This window comes from Diceros bicornis, chromosome 1 (assembly GCF_020826845.1).
Source record: "Diceros bicornis minor isolate mBicDic1 chromosome 1, mDicBic1.mat.cur, whole genome shotgun sequence".
Classification (NCBI taxonomy): Eukaryota; Metazoa; Chordata; class Mammalia; order Perissodactyla; family Rhinocerotidae; genus Diceros; species Diceros bicornis.
In genome coordinates this window covers 542954-563092 of record NC_080740.1, presented here as the reverse complement: position 1 = coordinate 563092, position 20139 = coordinate 542954, and the positions used below count along the sequence as shown (strand labels likewise).

The 20139-nt window shown below is 58.5% G+C and overlaps 1 protein-coding gene across 1 annotated transcript in view; it reads right to left on the bottom strand.

Moving 5' to 3' along the window:
• OBSCN (obscurin, cytoskeletal calmodulin and titin-interacting RhoGEF) overlaps positions 1–20139 on the bottom strand; it is a 159170-nt gene that overhangs the window by 41890 nt on the left and 97141 nt on the right. Inside the window, 12 exon segments of the mRNA XM_058554620.1 lie at positions 5544–5822; positions 6591–7461; positions 8348–8721; positions 9392–9664; positions 9791–10078; positions 10369–10644; positions 10955–11227; positions 17660–17735; positions 17882–18078; positions 18586–18855; positions 19439–19711; positions 19811–20077. Of these exon segments, the coding sequence (XP_058410603.1) occupies positions 5544–5822; positions 6591–7461; positions 8348–8721; positions 9392–9664; positions 9791–10078; positions 10369–10644; positions 10955–11227; positions 17660–17735; positions 17882–18078; positions 18586–18855; positions 19439–19711; positions 19811–20077 (3717 nt within the window).

The following is a 20139-nucleotide window of genomic DNA, read 5'->3' as shown; positions in this document are numbered from 1 at the left end:
GCTGGGAGGGGTGGCTCCCCTGGAGAGGGCGTGGAAGCTCCTGCCCTTTCCCCAGACCTGCCCTCTGCGTCTCTTGATCTGACTGTTCCTGAGTTATATCCTTTCCTGCTAAACCAGGGATCCAGTAAGTGAAATGTTTCCTGAGTTCTGTGAGCCGTTCCAATGAATTAATCCAACGCTAGGAGGGGCTCCTGATCTAGAGCCAGTCGGTCAGAAGCACAGGGGATACCTGGACTTGTGATTGGCGTCTGAAGTGGGGTGGTCTTGTGGGACTGTGCGCTGTACCTGTGAGATCTGACGCCACCTCCAGGCAGACAGTGTCAGAATGGAGTTGAATTGTAGGACCCCCAGTGGGAGGCGCACAATTGCTTGGTGTGGGTAAAGAACCCTCACATCGGAATTGGGTGCAGAATCATCGAAATGGTTTTCAGGTCACTTGGCATTAAGCGAGTGAAGGAGTGATCCATTAGAGAGAGGAAACAGAAGTGAGCCCTGTGATTGCCCCAGCTGCCTGCCTTGAGTTTCCAGGCCCAGGAGGGGAAACTGAGGCAGACTCTGAGTTGAGGAGACAGAGCTGCCATCCTGGGAGACGAAGGCAGCTGGAGGCCACGGGACAGAAAACCAGAGAAGAGAAAGCTGCACAGAGAAAGCCCCTCAAGGACTCGGTAGAGCACCGCTCCGCACGGCACGGGAGGAAAGAACCACGAGACAGGACCAGAGGAAACAGATGGAGGGACACAAGGCTGCAGAGGGTGCTGGCGGGGGGCTCAGGAAGCTCTCGCCCAGGACACGGCAGGAGCAGCCTGGACCCACACTGTGTGCACGACACCACACAACCGCACAGCCAGACCCAAAGGGTCAACTGCTTCCCAGGAACTCACTGTGCCCAGAACAAAGCCCCATAGGACCTGCAGAAACACAAAATATCTGGCTCCCAACAGGGTCAGACTCAGTGTCAGACGTCCAGGGAGAGAGGGTGAGACACACCAGGAGGCAGGAGAGCAGCACCGGCTCGTGGAGAGAGTCACTCAGCCGGACCAAGCCAGGACCGGCAGGCATCAGGACGGCAGAGACAGACACGAAAACAGGCAGAACCGTGCTGATGTGCTCAAGAAGTTAAGCAGGGACGTAGACTATATTAAAAAGACTTAAGTGGAACTTCTACAGATACAAAAATACGAGGGGCAGGACAAAGAGCAGATTACACATCACAGAGGAAAAGAGTCGTGGACGTGCCCAGGATGAAATGCACAGAGAAAAACGAATCTTTAAAAGCAAAAAGAGTACCCGTGAGCCGTAAAACAACCTCAAGAGGCTTGACGTATGTGTAACTGAGGTCCCCAAATCAGGCGAAAGGAAAAACATTTGAAGAAATAACGGCCAACAAAAATTCCAATGAAAATCATAAACCCCAAGTTCCAAGAAGCTCAATTAACAGCAAGCACAAGGGAACACGAAGAAAAGTGCACCGAAGAATATCATAATCAAATCACTCAAAACCAGCGATAAACAGGAAATCTTAAAAAATATTCAAACCATTTTAGCAGAAATTGACAAGGTGATCCTAAAACTCACATAAAATGCAAGAGACCCGGAATGTTCAAAACGATCTTGAAAAAGAACAAAGTTGGAGGACTCACACTTCTAGGTTTCAAAACTCACCACAAAGCTACAGTAATCACAACAGTACGGCCCCAGCATCAAGACAGACATTTACATCAATGGGACAGAATCGAGAGCACAGAAATAAACCCATACATTTAATGGAGGTTAGTTTTTGACAAGAGTTCCAAGACAATTTTATGAATGAAAAAAGTCTTTTCAACAAACGGTGCTGGGACAATTGGATATCCACGTCAAAAGAATGAATTTGGGCCCTTACCTCACACCATATACAAAAATTAACTCAAAATGGACCAAAGACCTAAGTATAAGAGCTCAAACTATAAAACCCTTAGAAGAAAACATAAGTGTAAATCTTTATAACCTTGGATTAGGCAGTGGAGTCTTAGACATGACAAGTAAAGAACTAGCAACTAAAGAAAAAGTGGATGAACTGGACTTCCTCAAAATTAAGAACCTTCATGCATCATAGGACACTGTCAAGAAAGGGAAAAGACAGCCGACAGAATGGGAGAAAACACTAAAAAATCATCTATCTGATAACAGATCATCTATCTGATATGTGCTGCACCCAGCACATAGAAAGAATTCTTACAACTCAAAATCAAAAGATGACTCAATTTAACAATGCACAAAGGATGTGAACACATATTTCTTCAAAAAAGACATACAAATGGCCAATAAGCACATGTAAGGATGCTCACCATCATTAGTCGTTAGGGAAATGCAAATCAAAACCACAATGAGACACCACTTCACACCCACTAGGATGGCTATTATCAAAAAGACTAACAAGTTTTGGTGAAGACGTGGAAAAATTGGAACACTTGTACGTTGCTAGTGGGAATGTAAAATGGTGTGGCCACTTTGGAAAACAGTTGGTCAGTTCCTGTAAAAGCTAAACATAGGGTTACCATACGATCCAGTAATTCCACTCCTAAGTACAGACCCAAGAGAAGCGAAAACAGACGTCCAGGCAGAAACTTGTACATGAGTGTTCACAGCAGTATTGTTCATAACAGCCCAAACAATAAATGCATAAAGACCATCCAATGAGTGGATAAACAGTCCATACGCAATGGGATATTCCCCAGCCATAAAAGGCAACAAAGTACCGACAAAAGCTACAACATGGACAGATCTTGGAAACACGCTCGGTGACAGAAGTCAGGCACAAAAGGCCACACACCATATGATTCCATTTATATGAAATGTTCAGAACAGGCAAACCCACAGAGATAGAAAGTAGATTAGTGGTTTCCAGTGGAATGGGGAGTGACAGACAGTGGTATGGGGTTTTGTTCTGGGATGACGGAAGTGTTCTGAAATTAGATGGCAGTGATGGTTGCACAACCTCGTGAATATACCAAAAACCACGACATTGCACATTTTAAAATGGTGAATTTTACGGCGTGCAAACATCTAAAAATTTTAAAATCCCAATAGAAAACACAAATTATGTACAGAGAAGCAAAGATAAGAATGACATCACATTTCTCAGTGGAAACAACGCAAGCTACTAGACGGTGCAGCCACACCGTTCCAGTATGGAGAGAAAAACTGTCCTAGCAAAAACATCTTGCAAAAACAAGAGCAAAATAAACACATTTTTTTTCAGACATACAAAAGCATACATAGAAAAGAAAGAATTCCAGCATGCCCATACTACAAAAAAATGTTAAGAGATGTCCTTCAAGCAGAAAGCAAATGACACCACATAGAAATCTAGACGTACACGGCAAAATGAGAGCATGGCAACAGAACCTCCTGCGTAAACAGATAAGACAGGTTCTTACTTAAGGTGATCGACTGCTTGTTATTATTGTGGGGTTTTTTGTCATAATGCGTTTAACCAATCCCTTGCTATTTAGACATCTAGATTAGGTTTTTATTTGCTAATATAAATAACTGCAATTCAAGAGACGTACACATATTTTTGTATACCTAGTTTTTTTTTTTAGAAATACGACTGTCTCAAATACTGTTTTGATAAAATTCTTCACTGAAAACTTGTACCATTAACACAAATTCGTTTACCAGCAGGCTGTGAATTCTCACTTACTGCAAGCCCTGAGAATAATACCCATTATCTTTTAAGAAATCTTTGGCAGTTTGAGTAACAAAATTATGTTTTTGATTTGCATTTCTTCACACATCGGTTCAACTTTCTTTTTCATACATTGGCCTTGTTTTTTTGTTCTTTTGTGGCCTTTTTTTCCACTGCTTTTTAAAAAAAAATCCTCAAGTTTACATGTTACAAATAATCTTCACCAGGTTGTTTCCTCTTTATTCTCGGGATGTTCTTGTTGTGTGTTTTTCCTTTTTATTTTGAGAGAATTGTAGATTCTCAGGCTGTTCTAAGAAATAATGCAGAGACCCTACATACTCTTCACCCAGCTTACAGCAGTGCTCACTCCTCTCCTAACTATGAAAACTGACACTGACATCTCCCTCGACCTTGTTCAGATTTCACAAGTTTCACACAAACTCCACTGAGTGTGTGTGTTTAATTTTGTGCAACAAAATGCAGTCTTATCACAGCTGCTGCACATGTCAATAACTCCTTCCCTTTCCTTACCGAGTCATATTCCACAGAATATCCGTCCACAGTTGAACTGTTCACCCACTGCAGGACAGCTGGGTCATTACCAGTTTTTGGCTATTAGGAATAAAGCTGCTATGAGCATTTGGGAACAGGTTTTATTATGAATTTGAGTTTTCATTTCTCTGGGATAAACACCCCGAAAAGCAATTTTGGGGTAGTATGGTAACTACATGGTTAGTTTTGTTAAAAAAAACCGCCACACTGTTTTCCAGAGCGGCCGCACCATTCTACATCCCCACCAGCAGTGCACGGGGGACCCCATTTCATCTGCATTTGGGGCCGTCACCATTTCTTACTTCAGCCATCCTGATTAGTGCACAGTGACATCTCGCTGGGGCTTTGACCTGCATCTCCCTGATGGCTGACGATGCCTGAGCATCTTCCGTGTGCTCCTCTGCAACTGTGCGTCCTCCCACGGACGTGTGGACGTGTCTTGTGCTCCTATCCTAACCGGATTTTTAACAATTTTTTACTGTTTAATGTTGAGCATTCTTTATATATTTTGGATAAAAGTCCTTTATTGGATCTGTGGTTTGCAGATAGTTCCTCCTTCTTAACACCAGATCTTTCTCAGAGCAGGAGTTTTTAACTTGGAGGCGGTCCAGTTTACCACTTTTTCCTTTTACAGGCGTTGCTTTAGCGTCAAGTCTGAGAAGTCTTCTCCTAGCTCTAATTTCCTGAAGATTTCCTCCTATTGTTTCTCTAGAAATTTTATAGTTTTATATTTTACATTTAAGTATGTAATGCATTTTGAGTTAATTTTCGTATAAGGTCGAGGTTCATTTTTTTGCCTATGAATGTCCAAACTACTCCACATCATCTGATGAAATTCTATTCCTCCAATTAATTGCTTCTGCACTTTTGTCAAAAACCAGTGGACATATTTGTAGGGGTCCTGGCCACCATCCTCCATCCTGAAGCTGTCTAGGGGCCCATCAGGAGTCTCTGCATTAGAACAAAGGTCACCCCCTCCCCCTTGTCACTCAGGAAATTTGAAAGGAATTAGGAGCTGCGTGCCAGGAACCAGGGACAAAGACCAAATAAGTATTTCTTGTTATCCCACAGCGCCATTAACCACCCACTGTGCCCTGGGGCACCTCCCCAGCCTGGACGCCTCTCAAGGAGATAAGGCCCCCACCACACTCCAGGGGGCTCCCAAAGAACTCTCCATTTGCCACAGGACATCGAGGCCCCAAATCCTGTCTGGCCGAGACCAACGCTCTCTGGACTATCCTCCAACCCAGCATTGCCCCTCCTGGCCAGAGCCCGCACGCCGCCCACCCAGGGGCCATCAAACCCGGACAGCGGCACTCACGGTCCACACGAAGTTCTGCCTTGGTGGAAGACACACCCACGCTGTTCTCGGCCAGGCAGCGGTAGACGCCCATGTCTGCCGGCACCACGGCCGTGATGATGAGCTGGTGGCTGCCCTGCTGGTCCTCGCTGATCATGTAGTGGTCGTCCTCCTCCAGCACCCTCCCGTCCTTGAACCAACGCACACTGGGCACCGGCTGGCCCATCACCACACAGTCGAAGCTTACGGGGTACCCGTCCTGCACCTCCTGATTCTGTAGCTCAGTCAGGAACACAGGGGCTGGGAGGGACGGGCAGGGAGTGCAGGGAGTTACCCCAGGCTGCCCCTGGATGGCCCCAGCTGCCTCGGTTCCACATGCACGATCTGCACAGCACCCCTTCAGGCGGGAGTGCCCACAGACCCAGGGGCTAAGCAGAGTTCTGTTCCCACCAGCTATTCCTGACTCCCCAGGAGAATCCTCTCTCTGCCGGCCCGGTTCCTGAGCTACCACGAGGCCAGAGGGACAGCAGATGAGAAACGGGAAGGAGGGGGCGGTAAGGGGGAAACCAAGGCCATGTGGGCTGGGAGGTGCAAGAGTGGCTCAAAACTGGAGAAGGGAGGTTTCAAGACATGGTGCTGTGGGTTATTAGTGACACCGTCTTTGCTGTTTCTAGAGAGATACAAGTAAACAGTAAAACGGCGTTTAAATTAATTTTAGTTGCTAAAGCAGGAGACGGCACGAGGACTGCACTACAAGGAACTCCACCTTCTAAACAGGTTGTATCTCAAACCCTCACGGGGGAAGAAAAACCTCTAGAAAGTCAGCATTCACACACCTGTTTAACAAGTGAGGCTCAGAGAAGCCCCTAGCAGTAAGCAGAGCTGGGATGTAGGTTGAGCTCTGTCTAACCCCAGAGTCAGGGCTCCTCCCAGCCCAGTGGGCTGCATCTGCGAAGGGCCTGAAGCTGGAGCTCAGCCAGCTCCCCAAGAGCTCAGCTGACCCTGGTCACCACAGCCAGCTTTGCCTTTCCTCTCTCCCCACCCAACTCAGGTGGCTGGCAGACTCACCGGCCTCCGCGGTCAGCAAGCTGGGCACTGGCTCCAGAGGAGCTGCAAAGGCAGGGGCCACCTTTCCGATGCGCATCTCCACCCCCTGAGGGCCTTGCTCTGAGAGGCTGATGTCCACCCCGATGCCCATCGTGCCGAACATCTCCCGGAAGCGGGCGGCCGCCCGCTGGGCCTCAGCAACCTCCTCGAAGCGGATGCAAACAAAGTGCTCATCTTCACGGTAGCTCTGCCAGTCTCCAGGCTCCTCCGGCTCCGCGGTGCCCTCGTCTGCGCTGAGGAAGATCTCCTCGTCTGAAACCTCCTCTGAGCCCTTGGTGCAGAAGAGGCGGTGCAGCCGCCGGGCGGCCCGGCGGAAGGCATCGTCCAGTTCGCCCCCGGAGGAACTCTCAGCCTCACTCTCCGTCCCGCTGACCACCACACAAGCGCTGTGGGCCACGTGGCCAAACTTGCTGCTCACCTGACAGGTGTAGCGGCCGGCATCTGCATGGCCCAGGCCGGTGACCAGCAGAGAGCAGGTGCCATCCCCAAGCTGGTCGATGTGGTGGTGCCGGCCGTCGGTCAGCTCCACGCCATCCTTCAGCCAGCGGGCATGTACGTCTGCCTTGCTGGTCACCACACACTCCAGACGCAGGACGTCTCCCACCTGCACCTCAGTGTCCCCAAACGTGCGGCAGAACACAGGCCCCTCCTGCTGCTTCATCTCCTTCCGGACCTTGTAGCCCTTGAAGGCAGCCTGGATTTTCACGGCTGCCTTGTCCATGGACGGGCCACCCAGGTCCTCCGTGCTCAGGTCTCCTGGCGGTGGGCGCACTGCGGCTGGTTGCTCCTGCTGCTCCTGTGGCTTCCCAGATGGGGCTGCTGGGACCCCAACCTGTGTGTATAGGGAAGGTAGGAAAATCAAAGCCCAGGATGGGGAAGGACGGAGCAGGGGCACACAGGGCAGGGCTGGCAGCAGGGCTGGGTCTGCCACTCCAGCTCCACATCTCCCTCCCGCACGCCACTCTGCCTCCTGCCTGCTGGCAACCACACCACCTTCACTGAGCCTGGATGCCTGATGGCTCCTACTGCTGCCAAAAAGCAAGCCTACCCTCCCTGAAATCACTCTCCGTGGTCACCCAGACTGGGACTGACACAGTTGCAAGGAACACCCCAAAGAGGCCAGTTCCAGCTCTTCAGAAAAGGTTTTAACAGCCTCTTGGATGGGTGGATGGTGGACAAGTGGGCGGAAGGAGAAAGGATGGGTGGATGGATGCCATGGGTGCATGATGGAAGGATGGATAGGTAGATAAATAGATGAGTGGATAGCAAATGGATGGATAGTTGGAAGGACAGGTGGGTAAACAAGCCGATAGATAAATATATGAACAGATGACCAAGTACAGAGACGGTAAACGGATGGACAGGTGGGTGGGTAAATGGACGGATGGACGAATAGATAGGTAGATGGGTGCATAGGTGAATGGATAGAGCTGACAAGTAAACCTATGACAGGGTGAACGTGTGCAGGAAGAGTGGATGAATGGATGGATGGTGGATGGACAGATGGCTGGGTGGTAGACGGATGATGCATGAATGGATGACAGATGGTAGATGTATGACAGATACGTGGGGGGGTGACTGGATGAATAAACGGATGGTAGATGAACAGACAGACAGATAAACGCATGGGGGATGAATAATGCATGGATGGACAACGGATGAGTAGGGAAGATTTGAGACACCCAGGCCTCTCCTTGCAGGCCAAGCTGGAGGCTCACCTTGCTGGCCAGTGGTGAGGCACCGGGCCTCCCGGCCTTCTTGAGGTAGGTAACCAGGGAAGGAGTTCCCGCCCGGGACTCATCATCAGAGCTGGTGTGGGAGAGATCAGCCTCGCCAGTGCGTGTCAGCTCGTCGGCCGTGGAGTAGTCCTCGGAGAGGTCGGGGGCCACCTCCTCTGCCTCCTGCCGCAGGCGCTGCAGGCGTCCGTCCTCCTCGGGCAGCTCGCTGATGGAGTCCAGAGTGGGCTCGCGGCTCATGCGGCGCTTCCGGGCCAGGGCCTCCCACAGCAAGTGCAGGTCACCCTCCTGGGCCGCCTCTGGGGGCAAGCTGGGCTGCGTCGGGGCCTCATCCCCTGATCCCGGGGTCAGCACCACTAAGGAGGATAGGAGACTGGTCAGCCAGGCCGGGACGGAGCCGGATCCCAGACCAGCCTTGGCTGCTGACCGTGGTTTCCCTGGGCAGGCCTCTGCTGCTTGCCTGGCCCCCAGAGAGCTCTGACGGCACACTGTTTGAGGCTTTAGAGGCTCTGAACGGCCCTCTCTAGATCTCAGCTTTCCGTGATCAGGCGAGGCCCCAGTCTACCTCCTGCATGGAGTACGAGACCATCAGCACAGAGAGGGCTCTGCCAGCTCAGACTGGGCCCGCCTTGGTCCTCTTCTGTTGTGTGAGAGGAGGCCCAGAACCTCCAGGATCTTATCTCAGGGCAGGGAGAAGATGGGCATGGAGAGGCAGTGCCAGGGTCAGTGCAGGCAGGGGTCAGAGTGAAGAAAGGAGAGCTCAGGGCAGGGGAGAGGCAGCTCAGAGAACAGGGGAGGCTTGGAGTGCAAAGACCTGAAAACTTAAGGGACCATGAGTGGGAACCAAGGCCTACATTGGCCAAGACCCCACTCAGAGGGAGCCGGCCTGACATGCCACGGATAGGGGTTCTGACACAAGGCTGAGCCACACGAGGTCTGTGCATCTCCCCACAAGGACCCCATGCCTGGAGGGCCAGCCCACCCCAACGCCCCAGCCCCCCCACACTGGGCCCCAGGAGGACACACCCTGGAAGGTGGTGGCCACAGCGGAGGCCGGTCCTGCGATGGGGCCACAGCGGTACTCGCCCTGGTCCTCCACGGAGAAGCCCCTGATCACCAGCGTCTGCTGCTGACCTTGGGTGAGAACCTGCAAGCGCTCGCTGGGCTGGATGGGCTCCACCCCCTTCAGCCAGACGACCTCGCCGGCCTCAGCCACCTCACACTCCAAACGCACTTCCTCGCCGACGGCCACCTGCCGGCTCTGGACGGGAGGCGCAGACGCGGGCTCCACCGGCTCTGCTGGGAACAGCGCCCCAGGCCGAACAAGCGCATCAGCAAGGACCGGCCCCAGGCTCTCAGCTTGGGAGGGCTTGAGCCTCCAGGCGGGACCCCCACCCTCACCAGCGGGCAGAGAGCACAACTCACCGAGCCTCACAGTCTGAGGCAGGTACACGGGCTCCCCGGTGCCCTCGGGGCCCACGGCTGCCACGCGGAAGCGGTAGGTCTCCCCGGGGGCCAGGCCGTCCACCACACACTCCAGCCCCAGCACCAGCTCATGGCACAGCCGCCACTCGCCGGTGGCCGCCGCCTTCATCTCCACCCGATAGCCACAGAGACCGCCACTGCCATCGCTCGCAGGTGCCACCCAGGACAGCGTCACGGAGCTGCCGCTGCGCCCCACCACCTCAGCGTCCTCTGGGGGGTCGGGGAGGCCTGAGGGGAGGGGGCCGGTCAGCCCCAGCCCTGCCCGCCCTGGGGTCTGGTTCTGGGGCGCAGTGAGGGTGCTGGGCGGGCCACCCCCCAGGCCTGTGAGCCGCTGTGCCCGGTGCCCGGCCGTCTCAGGGAGCCAGGGTCGTGCGCTGGAGTCACAGAGAGACACTGCCTAGAGCCCGCGCAGCGTGGGGGCCACCGGAGCCTCCGGGGCTGGAGCCGCCCCCCCTCCACCCCCCCTCACCCCCGCAGAGCCCCGGACCCCAGCCGCAGCGGGTGGCACGAGCACACACCCAGCACGCTGAGCCGCGCGGAGGCCACGGCGTCGCGGGCGGCGAAGGTGACCTCGCCAGCATGGTGCTGCCGGGCGCGGTGCAGCAGCAGGGCGTGCCGGCTGCCGTCGGCCGTGACCGTCCAGTCGGCGTCGTCCGGCTGCACCGCGGCGCCGTTCACGTACCACGTGGCCTCGCCCACCGGCACCGCCTCGCTGAGCGTGCAGCTGAAGCGGGCCTGCCCCCCGGCCGGCACGGCCGCGTCCCGCGGGGGCTCCAGGACCTCCAGGCGCCAGCCTGCGGGGCGGGGTGTGGGGGGTGAGCGCAGGGCCGAGGGGCGGCCTCCGCGGGTCTCGGAGACCCCCAGACCACCCCTCCCACAGGCCCCGCCCCCTGAAAGAGGAGGCGGCCCAGCATCGGGAGGGAAGGGTCTCAGAGACCCAGGCCCCCACCGCGGTCACACCCCCTCTGCACCTCCGCAGCTAGGTGATTGGTGGGAGGGGTCTGAGACCAACGGCCCGCCCCGCGGCCCCAGCACCACCCTCCCCAGTGGGAGGGGCCTCAGAGGCTCACGCCCACCCCGGGGCCCCGGCCCCGCGCCCCTTACCTCTGACGGTGAGGAAGGCCGACGTCACCACGTCCCCCGCCAGGAAGGTCACCCGGCAGCTGTCCTGCGGCCGCAGGTTTTTGAGCAGCAGCAGGTGCCGCAGGCCGTTCTCGAAGTAAACCACCTCGGCGTCCTCGGAGGTACGCACCGGCTCGTCGTCCAGCAGCCAGGTGTGGGCGGCCACCTCGGGCCGGGACAGCTGGCACTCGAACAGCGCCTCGCCGCCCTCGGGCGCCTCCACGTTCTCCAGGCCCCGCACCACCGTGTTCTTGGCTGCGGGGAGGGGACGGCTCAGGAGCGCGGGCCTCCTCCGGCCCAGGGCGCCCCCTACCCCCGAAGTCACGTGGGAGAGCCCCCCACCCCCCGCAGGACACAGGGCTGAATAGAATGTGGCCACAAGGAGGGCGGCACTCGGTGTCCACGTGGAGGTGCCGCAGTGCCCTCCCGACACCATCACCAGCCCTGGCGGGGGAGAGGCCCCCCCCCCCCAACAGGTGAGAAGCCTCACAGCGTTCGTGAGACAACAGACTGGAAACTCCGGAGCCACAGCCGGGCTCAAACCCCAGCGCCCTTTGCTGGTTCCAGCTCAGGATCCCGCCCCCTTTCCTCAGGCCCCCAGCCAGTGCTGTCAGGCCTGCAGGGCTGCTGCTCACCCAGTGGACCAGAGACCTCGGCCCTAAAGCAGCACCCCTCTCTATTTCTCCTGTACACACAGTCCATGAGTCTGTAATAAGTGGCCACCTGATTTTCATGGAAGCCGTGAACTCAGTGCCTAGCCACGGGGGCTTGCCAACTCCCAAGGCCCCTTCCAACGACAGTCCACCGGTACTGCAGGTGATGCTAGTGCACAGTCCAGGGAGCTTCCTGGAGGAGGTGCATCTGGAGGGTGGTCATGACTGAGCTGGTAGGGGAGGTGTCCAGGCAGGGGAGTGACAGGAGGGGACCCAAGGATGGGAGTAAAGGAAGGTGCATGGGGGCAGTAGGGAGCCAGACCTGCGGGGTGAAGGATGTAAGGGGCCAGGTGGGGGGCTGACGGCAAGGTGTACAGTCAGGAAGGAAAGGAGCACTAGGTGACCCAGGGCTGGCCTGGATGCTGGGGAGGTCTGGCCTTGACCCACGGGACAGCCAGGAGCCACTGTGGTCACTGAGCTGAGGGATGGGGGCAGCCTGGCCCAAGGTCCAGGCCCACAGCCCCAACTGCTCTCTGGGGTACACACCCCAAACGGAGCCCGCACACAGCCCTGATGCTCCCTCCCAGCTTGTCCACAGAGTCCACACACCCCACGGGCAGGGGTGTCTGCTCTGGACGGGAGACCCAGGGGGTGAAGGGAGGAGGGTATCTCAGAGCAGAGGACCCACAGGGCCCATCCACGTCCCTCTCCAGGCCACCTTTCTGGCCCTGGGGTGCTTACACCACAAACCAGACTCTCCCTCGTCCCGGCCCAACCTGTCAGAACAGACAAGGCCAGCAGGGCCTTGGGAGTGTGTCCCACGTCTCCACCGTGCTCGGGTGGACGGCCCGGTGGACAGCTGGATGGACGGCTGGGGACCAGCCAGATCTGGGCTGCAGCTGCTCTGGCTGCGATGGGAGGGGGCGGGGGTGACAAGGGGGAGGGCCGGACATGCAGTCACTGCTGGGGCTCACCTCCTCACTTCCCATCTGAGAATGTGACAGCTGCTTGGTTTCAATAAAATCCCAGATTTTAAAGCAGCAGTGAGCCCCTGGGTGCCTCCCTGCGCCTCCCACTGCCCTGCGCTCTGTTCTCCCTGAGGCCCCGAAGGCTCTGCTCTGCCCACTGCAGCCCTCCCACAGCTCCTTCACCTGTCCTCCGTCTCCCACAGGGACGCTGCCCTGAAGGGCGGGAGTTTTGTATGTTCCCTGCTGTGCCCCTAGGAGCCAAAAGAAAGTGTTTAAAAAAATTGCTTGTTGAACTTGTGAGTCAATGGGGCTGGCATGACCTCAGGCGGCCAGTGGCTGGGACCAGTCCCACCTGCTCATGCCGGCTTGGACAGCCCCCTGACAATTGCCCCCACCCTCCAGCTCACTCACCACTGGAACGTTCAGATTTTCCCAAATAAGGAAGTGGTCGCAGCCAAGTGACACCCCTTCCCCAGCAGGAACTGCAGCCCACTGTCCCCCACACTCGGTCCCCCCACAGCGTGTGGTGCAATGTTGCAGAGGGGGGCACAGGACTCGGAGCGTCCTCTGAGTGACCAGCCAGGGAAGGGGAAGAGCTGGGGTCTGAACGCGGACCTCGGGGAGCTCAGCCCAGCGCCCATCCTCCATTCTAGGACACAGCCCGCCGGCCGCCCTGCCCTGCCTGCCTCTACTTCCTTGGCTGTCTAGGATACAGGTTCTTCAGTGCAGTCTCTGCCCAGGATTTTTCCAGCTGCCCTGTCCTATCAGGCCACTTTGCGGGGGGGGGGGAGGGGCTCCTGGGTGGGTTGGCTCAGAGCCCAGCGCAGCTTCAGCAGGATCCACCTGCTGGAATCCTTCTTTCTAGTATGGTCACATGGCGCTGGCTGTCACCACCTGCCATTCCTCCAGGACGGCTCGGCTCAAGCCATGCTGAAGCCGTGCTGGGCCTGGGGCTGCCCGCCGGGCCGCCTCACCTTCCACTTGCAGCAGGGCCACCACGCGGGTGCCCGCGGCCTCACAAGAATAGATGCCGCTGTCGCAGGGCAAGGCCGGCTGGAAGGACAGCCTGGCCACCGTCCAGTCCTGCTCTATGACGACGCGGCGCCCGTCGGCCCGCACCTCCTGCTCGTCCATCTTCCATGTGGCCTGCACAGGCCTCGAGTACTGGCAGAGGAGCTCGGCCGGGCGGCCCTCCTCCACCGCCAGGTCCTGCATGGCACTGACCACCTCCACCACGGGATCTGTCGGCCGACACGCCGGGCACGCGTCAGCCGGAGCGGTGTGGCCGCAGCCCGCCCCCCTGCGGTCAGCGTAGGCAGCTCAGCAGCAAGCAAGCTTGGGGCTGTGGTGGGAGCGGGACCCTCCGCGGTGCCCAGGCCCTCCATGTGGGGCAAACCTCGCCCCACATGCCCCACCCATGGCAGACGGCACCGTCGGCTTGGCCTCCGTCTGCCGGGCCCTTCTTGCCCCTTGAGCCCCCCGAGGCCTGGGGCACACGTTGCCCCAGCAGGGACACAGTGCCCCCTCCTGAAAGCCCTCGGGACTCCTCAGGGTTCACAGACTCCACTGGGCACGTGGTACCCCCAGCCCAACTTGTCCCTCCTCCGTGGGCCTCACCGACCCCCCAGGGCCTCCATCCCATCTCCACCTGCCGAAATCCGAGTCAACAAATGGTTCACCCCTTGGATCCGGGTGAACGTCCACGTTTACTCTGCATGAGTGCAGAGGAGGCCCATCAGCAAACACACCAGGCGGAGCCCCGCCGGGGGGCTGTCCCAGGAGCGCCCGACGCCCCCACTGCAAATGGGTTCAGGGGTCCCTGGCAGCCCACTACCCTCCCCAATGGCTCGCTCTTTCCCAGAAGAGCACAAGACCCCGACCAAGCCCGCAGCAGGGGAAGCAGCCTAGAGCAGGGACGGTGCAAGACGGGCGGCACCAGGAAGGCTGCCCTCGCCTCCAGGCTGCCATCTGGGTGTGCGCCCGAGAGAAGTGCAGCGCAGAGTGGCAGCCAGGTGGCAGCAGCGCCCAGGCCCCTACAGAGCAGGTGGGCGTGTGGTCAGCTTCCAGTTTCGTCACTCCAAGTCATCCACGACATGGGACGGCAGCCTGCCAGCCGCATGCGCCCATGACAAGTGTGGAGCAATGTCCAGTCTTTGGCCTGGGGGCCAGTCCTTGACCTCCCGCCCCAGGAGACTGCAGGAAGCGTGCGGTGGCAGCAGGTGCAGGAGCGCCAGCGAGGGGAAGGGTCTCATCAGCTGATACCTTTGACCAACAACTTGGCCGTGGAGACCAGGGGCCCCGCACGGTAGGTGACAGTGCCTGAGTCGGCGACCCCCAGACCCGAGAGCGTGAGGGAGTGGAGGGTCCCATCACGCACGAAGATGGCACTCTGGGGGCTGTCCTGCAGCAGGGTCCCATCCAGCCACCAGCGGGCCTCCGGCCCACCCGCACGGGACACCTCGCAGGAGAACGTGGCCACCTCCCCCGCAAAGACGTCCACGTTCTGCAAGCCACGTACCAGGCACGGCGCTGCCTCTGTGCAAGAGGGCGAGAGGAGGGTGGGCTGGGTTGCCCTGGGCTCTGCAGGGGACGCCCTAGGGTCCAACGTGCCAGGGTGCCCGGGTCTGCCGGGGACACTGGGGTCCACCACTTGGAGCCACCCTGGGGCTGGCATCTAGAGATCCACCCAGGCCAGCTGGCCCTCCCTGCTCACAGAATGAGACGTGCAAACCACCCACAGCGAGCCTGTGGAGAGCCGGCTGAGCCCCCCTGTGCCCTACACCCCCCTTCAGAACACCCCTGGTTTCACCAAAGGAGACAGATGACCTGATTCACCTTTCCAGAAGGCAGAATGGACACACCCCAGGCCCCACGACTGCGATCTTTGTCAGGTGGGCTGTGGGGAAGGAGGGGCCATGGAGCCCGCCACTCTGAGGTGGGAGTTCTGCCTCAGGAAGCAAGCCTTCCGTCCCTGGGGGTGCAGAAGCAGATGCTTCTCCCGTCCCAGAGTGCCATTTGTCCAGATGTCCCCTGAGCTCCGTCTGTCCCTAAGATTCTGGGGCCCTAAAGCTGTGTGGCAGCTGCTCCCTGCCCGTCACACAGCAGGGCTTGAGCCTGCCTGCTCTGTGTCCCCTACTTGCCTCCTCTGTTCTCCATCTTGGGGCAGACGTGGCAGAAGTGCTGAGAGCATGGCCGCCCCAGCCCCGTGGGCAAGAGAGAAGGGGAGACTCAGGGCAGAGAGAGCAACACCTGAACTGCCCGGGGCTGGGGGTGCAGCCTCCTGCCTCCCAGGGTGGGACCTGCACCCTGCCCTCATGCTCGCCTCAGAGCACATTCCCCAGGCCATCCTGGGGCCCCTCGTGAAGAAGGAGACGTGTCCACAGTTGGCAAAGCCCAGACGCTTCTCCACCTGCTCCCACAGCCCCAACCCCCCGATCCCTGGGGAAGAGGGCGAGAGGGGTGGACAAGGAGCACATACACAGGCAGCCCCTGCATCTGCCCCAGGCAGCACTCCCTCAGAAGCCCCCGTATCCTTGCTGGGGGTGCACCACCAACACCCAGCCCCAGCCCCCCAGCGTCCCCCCCCTCTCCTAGAGTGCACGGCTGACCGCCTCCCCGCAGCTCCCACCCTGTCTCCAGCACGGTTTCCAGGCTTGCCTATACGCCACCTACTGGGCACCCATGCCCACAGCCAGGTGCCTGTATGCAGACCAGCTCGCCCTGGCTCAGGACATCTGGCCAAGAGAGGGGCCAAGGCACAGCCCTCAGCAAGCCCAATCCAGCTCCATTCCACCCCCTCACAGATGCCCACTCTGATGAACACACGAGGCCCTTCCTGGCCCGGCCCTGCTCAGGACACCCAGAAAACTGACCGTCTCCCATCACTCGAGGGCACTGCACTCTGGAGCTTCTCCCAGCCACAGAGGCCACAGAGCTGACCATGTCTGTCCATTCCCTGAAGACTTGTGGTGGGGGAGCACCTGGGACAGAGGACACACTCTGTCTCCATGTCCAACTTCTCCAGTAGATTGGCGGCTCCCTGAGGGCTCTCTCTCTTGAGGTAGATAGTAGATAGATGATGGATGGATAAATGGATGGATAGATGGATGGATAGATGGATGGATGGATGGATGGATGGATGGATGGACGGATGGACAGGTGGACACATGGTGGATGGGTAGATGGATGGTAGATGGAGGATGGATGACAGATGATGGATGATGAATGGATGGATGGTAGATCAGTGGTAGATGGATGATGGATGGATGTTGATGGATGGTGGATGGATGATGGATGGATAGATGAATGGATGGATGGGTAGATGGTAGATACATGAATGGAAGGAGGGATAGATGAATGAATGGAAAATAGATGATGGATGATGGATGGAGGAACAGTAGATCGATGGTGGATGGATGATGCATGGATGGTAGATGGATGGTGGATGGATGATGGATGGATGGTGGATGGATGGGACCAGTTTGACAACTGGGGTAGGAATGCAGGGGAGGGTCACTCAAGGCCAGGCACTCAGGGACGACTAACTCTGGGAACAAGGTATAACCCAAGTCAAAGGTCCTTAGAACCCTGTCTGCATGTCTGGGGACAAGTATGCCATACCCAAAACTGTCCATGTGTCACGGGCCTGCTGTTGCATCAGCACCTGGGAGCCTGTCGGGCGTGCAGGTGTGTGAAGATGGACATGAGCACATGGACCTGTGTTACAGGAGTAGCTACATGGAGGGTGGAAATCCAGAAGGCCCTGCCTCCACCTTAGGGCCCAGGCTCACAGCAGCCAGGCTCCGGGTCTCCCTCCTGCAGACAGCACTGATACCACACAGGAACCCCCCACACACAGCAGAATCTCTCAAGCTGATCTGCACTGGCACACCTCGGTGGGCTCTTGGCCTGTGGCTTTAGTGGTCAGGGGCCAGAAAATTGTCCCCGACCAAGGCAAGATATTTGCTGGAAACCTTGGGTTCCTGGCCGCACCCCCAACAGCTACTTGATGAGGGGAAACACGGACACCCATAGCAGGAGAGCCAGGCGCAGAAGGGGCTGCCCACCTGTGACCTTCAGCTGGGCCTCCGAGCTACACGAGCCCACTTGGAAACTGATGGTTCCAGCATCCTCGAGGGTCACCTGAGGGACAGAGGTGGGTCTCAGCCGGAAGCCCCACGCCAACCATTTCTGTTTGCAAGTCCCAGCTCAATCCGACTGGAGTTAGAACCTTCCCCTTCCCGCACCCCTGGGAGCACTGTGGGTGGAGCAGGTCCCGGGGACCCCACCTTGTGCAGGGTGAGCAAGTGGAGCGTGCCGTGCTCCACCGTGATGTCATTCATCTCGTTGGCCTGCAGGGGCACCCCTCCCAGAGCCCAGCGGGCCTCCTGGCCCGAGGCCCTGGACAGCCGACACCGGAAGTGGGCATCCTGGCCCTCGCTGAGTTGCACGTCCTGCAGGGGCTCCAGGATGGTCACCTCAGGGGCTGCACAGGGTGTGGGGTGTGGTGTCAGCCTCTGCGTCTGGGAGCCCTACACTCCATTGGGAGCACCTCCCAGTGCTCGAGGTCTGCCCCCAGCACCCCCACCCCAATTCCTGAAGACAAGGAAGGATCCCGTTCTCAGTGCCTTCCAGCTCCCGGTAGAGACTGAGGCCTGGAGATGATGGATGACCACGGGCTGGGGGTGAGCCAAAATTTGCAGCAGCCCCCCAATGAGAGAGTCAGGAGACACAGCTAAACTCAGACACCCCGTGAGCCTCCACAAAGCCTGCTACCCCCACCCCACCAGTGTGACTTGGCCCCTCAGCCTGGGACGCCCCCACTCCACCCCGACATCTCGGGCCATCCCCCCTCGCCCGTTCACAGGTCCACCTCCCTGCCAGTGCCCACCCCAAAGGCAAGGATGCCTGCAGTCTGTCTCTCTCCCCAGCAGGGCCTGGATGCTCCGGCCCCGAGCATGGTAAGTGGGGAGACCTGCCCGGCACCTGCTACCTCGGACGGTGAGCTGGGCAGAGGACGTGTGGCGGCCCACGTGGAAGGACACAGTGCCCGCGTCGTCGGGCGTCACGCCCCTCAGCCGCAGCACGTGGGTGCGACCCCGCACCGCCACCTCCGTCACCTCGTTGCTCTGCAGCGGCAGGCCCTGCAGGCGCCACTCCACGTCCGCGGCTCCAGCCCGCGACACCTCGCAGCTGAAGTCCACGTCCCCGTGGGCCTGCACCTCGGCGTCGACCAGCCCCCGCACGATGGTCACCTCTGGCTCTGGGAGGTGGGCAAAGGGGTGCTCTTTACCAGTCAACCTCCCACGCCCCTCCTCCAGGAAGCCCTCCCGAACGCTTGCATGCTCTTCTCCTGCCACAGCCTCTATTTGCCCCATACGGCACTTGTCACCAGACACGGCCCCTTTTCGTGACACCGAGCTCCTGGAGGCCGAGGCTGGGCTGGGGACACCTCTGTTTGAAAGAAGTGGGTGAAGGGTTGTGGGGTGGTGGGCTGCTCTGTCAGTCCCCGCCCCGCAGCCAGCCCTCCCCTGGCCGGGACGTCAGGGAGGCAAGACCTTCAGGACAGACAGGCAGGGGCTCAGAGAGGGTGGCCCAGGCCAGACTGCCCCACCTGCCGGCTGGGGGCGGGAGGCACGGAAGCCTTCAGGGGCCACAGCCTCAGTTTCCCCAGTGTCGGCACTCTTCTGGGGCTGTCAGGATGGGAGTGGTGCAGAAATGACCAGAGAGAGCTTGTAACCCCAGGGGCCTCTGAGTCACCCTTGCAACAGCGCCTGGCGAGAGGGGGCGCTGGGGCAGCAGGCGTGGCAGCTATAAAGAGAGTGGATGTAATAGGGAGGGCTCACCTCTGACCACGACGGAGGCCAAGGTCTGCTGGCCGCCCACCACACAGGCATACTCGCCCGCGTCCTTGGCCTCAAGCCTGTGGATCAGCAGCTCGCACGTGACCCCCTGGCGCCGCATCTCGTACTTGGGGCTCCCGTGCAGCTCCACGCCCTCCTTGAGCCACTGCACGGGGACCCCAGACTCCACCGCACTCAGCTCACAGTGCAGCCGGGCCACGCTGCCTGCCTCCTGCTCCGCGCTCTGCAGCTCCGTCTCGAACGTGGGCCTAGGGGCTGGGGGGCCAAGGAGGGCACTTAGGGCCACTGAGCAAGACTGCCTGTTCCACGGGGGTGGAGGAGCCTGGGGAGGGCAGGGGTTGGCGGGCAACTCACCGCGGACCAAGAGACTGGCCGTGCTCTGCGCGTGGCCCGTGTCGCAGGTGTAGTGGCCGGCGTCCTCCTGCTCTGCGCCACACACCAGCAGCTCAGCGGCTGTGCCCTCCTGCACCATCTGGTACTTGGCACAGGGGAAGAGCTGCAGGGAACCCTTGCGCCACTCCACGCTGGCGCCCGCCCGGCTCAGCTCACAGCACAGGCGTGCTGTCGCGCCCTCATCCACCTCCTGGGCCTGCAGCTCCCGGAGGAACCGTACGGGCGTGGCTACCGGGTGGGGAGAGAGCGTGAGGTTGGTACAGGCGCAGCTACAGGGTGGGGGTGAGTGG